This window comes from Pundamilia nyererei, unplaced genomic scaffold (genome assembly GCF_000239375.1).
Source record: "Pundamilia nyererei isolate P.nyererei 1_Seehausen unplaced genomic scaffold, PunNye1.0 scaffold00014, whole genome shotgun sequence".
NCBI lineage: Eukaryota > Metazoa > Chordata > Actinopteri > Cichliformes > Cichlidae > Pundamilia > Pundamilia nyererei.
Window position 1 is genome coordinate 1,103,533 of NW_005187415.1, and position 4,808 is coordinate 1,108,340.

Below are 4,808 nucleotides of genomic sequence, written 5' to 3' on the forward strand. Positions count from 1 at the left end.
GGAGCTAGAACTTAGCAGAACAGAAAGGCCAAACGTGTTGTTTACCGAGTCAAGTCATCCTCATATTCACATAGTTACTCCACCATGATAATCCATTTGCTGTAATACTGTAATATTAACTATTACTTTATACAGCCAGTTTATTAAACATTTAGTTGATATGTGGCTTCCAGGACAGTTTATTGTTTATTATAGCCTCAAAAAAGCATCATTCAAGTTTAATTTCCAAATTCCCAAGCACATAAAACCTGTATTAATAGAATCACCTGTCAGTTCACCAAGTTCATAAAATAAGTTTGAAAAACCTAAAATAAACCTGACTTTATTTTATACATAGTGAGAACCAACATTCAATATATGGCATCACACAAACTACAGATTTATATTACAAAAATTGTATGAGAACCGATCTATTTAAAGATTCTGCCTGAAAAACAATGTATACATATTATATGAACATTTCTAAATATCCAAAAAACCCTCCCATGATCCTGTCCATGTATTTTCGTTGGTGATGCTGTATGCCTTCCCTCTGGTCCTGATGCTGGAGGGTCTCTTTGATTCACAGTCGGAGTTTCTGTCAACACAGCAAAGGCCGTGGAGCATGACGTCAGCGTCCTATTAAAAAAATGCTCCTACCGACAACCAGATCTCACTTGTGATTGGGTTACAGTGAGGAAGTGTCACCCCAGCCAATCACAGTCGCGTTTACTTGCCGATTAGGCAGTATCAACATGGCAGCTTTCTGAGTTTTGGAGGAGGGGAGCTGGTGTAAATAAACAGACATTTAACATTTTTGAGATAACGACAGCGTCGGGGTGTTTGAGTTTAGGACTGAGTGGACCGCTGCGGGAAGATGTCGAGCGACGGAAACAAAAAACAGTTCTGGAAAAGGAATGCAGCGAAGGTTCCTGGCAGGTGAGTGACGTGTTCCCTCCTGCTTGTTAGCTTAGCGTAGCTAGCTTCACTCAGCTGACGCTGCGCTGCTGCTCTTCAAACGCCAACTTTCACTTTGATTGTTGGGGCTTTGCTGTTGGACAAAGTTCCCATTCTTGTCACTGGCCAACGTCTGTGGTAAAAACGTCTCGTAGACGCATTTTACCCCTTGCAACTGTTAGCTAGGCTAAGAGCTAGGCTGCTAACAGTGGCTAATAGTTCATCAGTACTCCGTCGCAGAGTTGTAACTAATGACACAGTAACTATTTCACAACACGAGTAGTCAAGGTCTCACGGCAAATTATTGCACTTCGGGTCACACGGAGTCTCACTACTGCAGTTTAAACTGGTATTGCTTTAAATAGCTTAAAGCTAAGATGCTAGCTTGCCAGCCAGTGATCGAATAGTTCATTCATTTCCATTCTATCTTTTCCACTTCCTCAGCATTCAGCATGTGTACGGTGCACAGCATCCACCCTTCGACCCGCTCCTTCATGCAAAGTAAGTTAAACCGACTTCCTTGTTGTAAAAATAAATACCATGTGATCTTGGTGAAGTTCTCTGGCCCAATGTCAGTTTTTGTGTCATGTGATAAACTAGACTTCAAAGCCCAATTGATGTCGACCCGGTACTTTGCTTCAGATTAAAAAAAGTGATGTACTGTTGAGTGGAGAAAAAAAACTGTCCCTACCATGGGAAATTATTATTGTTTTGTGTTAATGGTTGGTTTTGGAAAAAAAGTTATTATCCATTTAGATTAGGTCATTCTCTTTGAATGGGGCGTAACTGTATACTTGTGTTTTTGTTTTTTTTTGCTTGAGTTGTGTTGTTGTCACTAGCAGAAATCATTTGCCTTATGCTGAAGGTTTAAAATCAATGATCTGTCTCAGTTGTTCCATCTGTATCAGATGCTGAAACCAATGTTTTATTGATGCTTACCACTTTGGGGGGGGGGGGGGTTACTTCATGAAATCATGAAAAAATACCTAAATGTCTTTCAGCTCTTTTTCACACTACTTTTAAACATTTTGCCAGCACAAAATTAATTTGTCATAACAAAAGAAAAAAGATTCTGCCTCTGCTGTCTCTCCTCTGTTCACCCTGTCTATACTCCAGCTGTCAGTCAGTGTGTCTGTTTGGTGGACGATACACACGGCAGACGGGGTGAACCCTGCTGTTAGGTTACATTCACATCAAATCTGGTTGTCTGGCGCCTTCCTGAAGGATTACATGGAGGTGTGCCTCTGTTTGTGTGATAACACAAAATTACTGTGGGGATTAACTTATTTCTCTAGTTTACTTCTTTGTTTTGGTTAATGCCTCCCTGCAAACACCACCGACCATCATTGCCTTCTCCCACAGTAACCAGTAGGGCTGTTCGATATAACGATATATATCGGATGCCGATATAAAAACGTCTATCGTTTCATTTTACGCTATCGTTTGTTTCGTGGTGTCGCAAAATGAACTGTTTACAACAATATTCTTTCATCGTTTTGATGGTCACTGTAGTGGCTATATTAATTTCTTAAACTTCTCTCTTTCTCTTATATTTTATATAACCACACTACAGACGGACAAGCGCCTGTTTTTATGCGTTGTGGTTAGCAACAACGATGGTAACACCATCGCGTGTCCGCTTGTTTATGTTCCACATAAACCTTTCACCATAAAGCTCAAGATCCTGTTGAGACTTTTCAAAATAAACTGAACCACGTGAAAGAGCAGATTATTTACGGATGAGAAGCAAAAAAAGAGCCGCCAGGTGCTAAAAAATAAACCTTAGACTCAAACGTTAGAACAGGCTTTTCCCCGCAGCACGCCGTGTATAAATACTCAAAAAGAAAACGGCGGCCGTTACAACTTATGTTTAAAACTGTATAGTTTCATGCATCTGTTAAAACACTCGACTCCAGCTACATGACGCGCAGCTGGAAACACTTCCCACAAGTCGAGCTGCCCGAGATTCACAGAATTTAAAGAAAATGTTACATTTTTGTGATTTATATCGTTATATGATTTTGGTCATATCGCACAGCCCTAGTAACCAGCACTTTCTGCTTTATGTCATAAGCAGATTGTTTTGTTTGTTTTTTTAATCAGTTTTTGTGAGATAACTGATAAATGGCTCAAATGCTATAAGTAGGCTACTTGACCAATTTGACCAATTTGAAATGTTCATTATTGCACCTTCAGTTTACCGGACCTTGTGAAAACGCAATCCTGTGAGCAGCAATGTTTTTTGTGGGGAAAATAATTTATGTACACTTAAAAAGGCGGCTAATTTCAGCTTATTTAAAGGTAGGCCTGTTTTATCCAATGTATTGGTGCTGAGATAGATTTCTTCTACCTCAGTTTGTCACGGCACAAAACGCTCAGGTGTGGCTGAACGGTTGCTGTATTTTTAGCCACATCCCAGTGACGAATGTGGATGTATATGTTTTTCCATTGCACAACTGACGAATGAACATACCATCTGTGACATCATGGGCTGGGTTGAGCCTATTATTACTTAAAGTTACTTCAATGTGTGTAATGTCATTTGTCGAGTCTTTCAGTTATAATTCTGGTAATCTTCTGTTTTGCACTTTGAAACTGCAGAACTGGAATGACCACAGAGGCAGTGACTCTACAGGAAAGTCCAGTCATTTTGTGACTGGGTAAACAAGTTGAAAACAGTTGAGCAATTCTAAGCCTTGATTATACTTTCTGTGTCTGCATGTCCACTAAGGCTCCAAGTGATGTAAATTTCATCATTAGATGGTGGGCACAAGGGTCTGTGTGCACGTCTGCGTGCCTGTCTGTTAATTGTGATTGTCTGCGGAGAGTTGTCATTACAGTGCTCCAACTATACATGCTCATGTGTGGTTGGAGCATAGCAGCTCTCCGTGTCCATGTCTGCAATAGAGTATAATCAATAGTGATGAAACGGTTGATTCTAATATAAGTAGTATTGGTATCAAAGCTGGTATTGGTATTGGATCAATACTGGTGAGATACCTTGTTTCTGTCCTCAAGGTTCAGTATGTATCCCACTAAACTGTTTTGAAAAAGATTATTTTTATTGGAAATGAGGGAAAATATATCTCAAAAAGCACTAGTGCTGGGCGATATGACGATATATATCGTGTGGAGGATAGAAAAGTGTCTATCTTGCCATTTGTCTTCTATCGTTTCTAACCCAAATTTTAGATATTATTACATAAAATATATAATTAACCCTTTACAACCGGTCGGAGCAGGCACACTCCGTTTAACCCAACTATTTTTAAATCCCTGTAGAACTGGAACCACGTAAGGTAGTGCAATAAATTTTTTTGCATGTGAAACCGGAGGAGTTGTACTTACATCTTATGCCATTAGCTTGTCCTAGGTCACGGTTTCCTTCCACATATAGCTTTGCAAAAATTGTATAAGAAGAAAAAAGCAAAAACATAATATTCCAGAAACACGCTTTGCTGATGTTCATAGCACTTCCTACGTTGGCATATACGTCAACGCGAACTATTGCATGTCCGCCATTACCTGCCCGAAACCGGAAGTGACGTCATTTTCGCGAAAGGGCCTTATAAGCCTATGTTGGTGTTTTTAAAAGTCATGTTTGACTTTATGCTTTTCTGTATAGTTTCTGGGATGCTTAGAACTCAAATTACACTGTTGGAAATAGTTTATTTTGATGCATTATAATATTTATTTTCATTTTTCCTGTAGTATATAAAAAATTAGTGTATCTCAAAAATAAAACTATGAAGACACTCAAAATAAATTTCTCGTGGTTGGAAAGTATTTTGTATTTACAGTTTTGAGGGATACACCTCTTAATTTTTTCTAACTAGAAATATATGTAAAAAACTAAACAAAAACGATTTTCA

General features: G+C 39.0%; 1 protein-coding gene across 2 annotated transcripts in view; it reads left to right on the plus strand.

The window, feature by feature from the left end:
• The first annotated feature begins 680 nt into the window (after positions 1-680).
• tbc1d22a (TBC1 domain family, member 22a) overlaps positions 681-4,808 on the plus strand; it is a 159,499-nt gene continuing 155,371 nt past the window's right edge. For both annotated transcript variants that reach the window (XM_005725117.2, XM_005725116.2), the window contains exons 1-2: positions 681-918; positions 1,381-1,437. In XM_005725117.2, the coding sequence (XP_005725174.1) occupies positions 857-918; positions 1,381-1,437 (119 nt within the window). In that variant the 5' untranslated portion in view covers positions 681-856. The remainder of the gene's footprint in view (positions 919-1,380; positions 1,438-4,808) is intronic.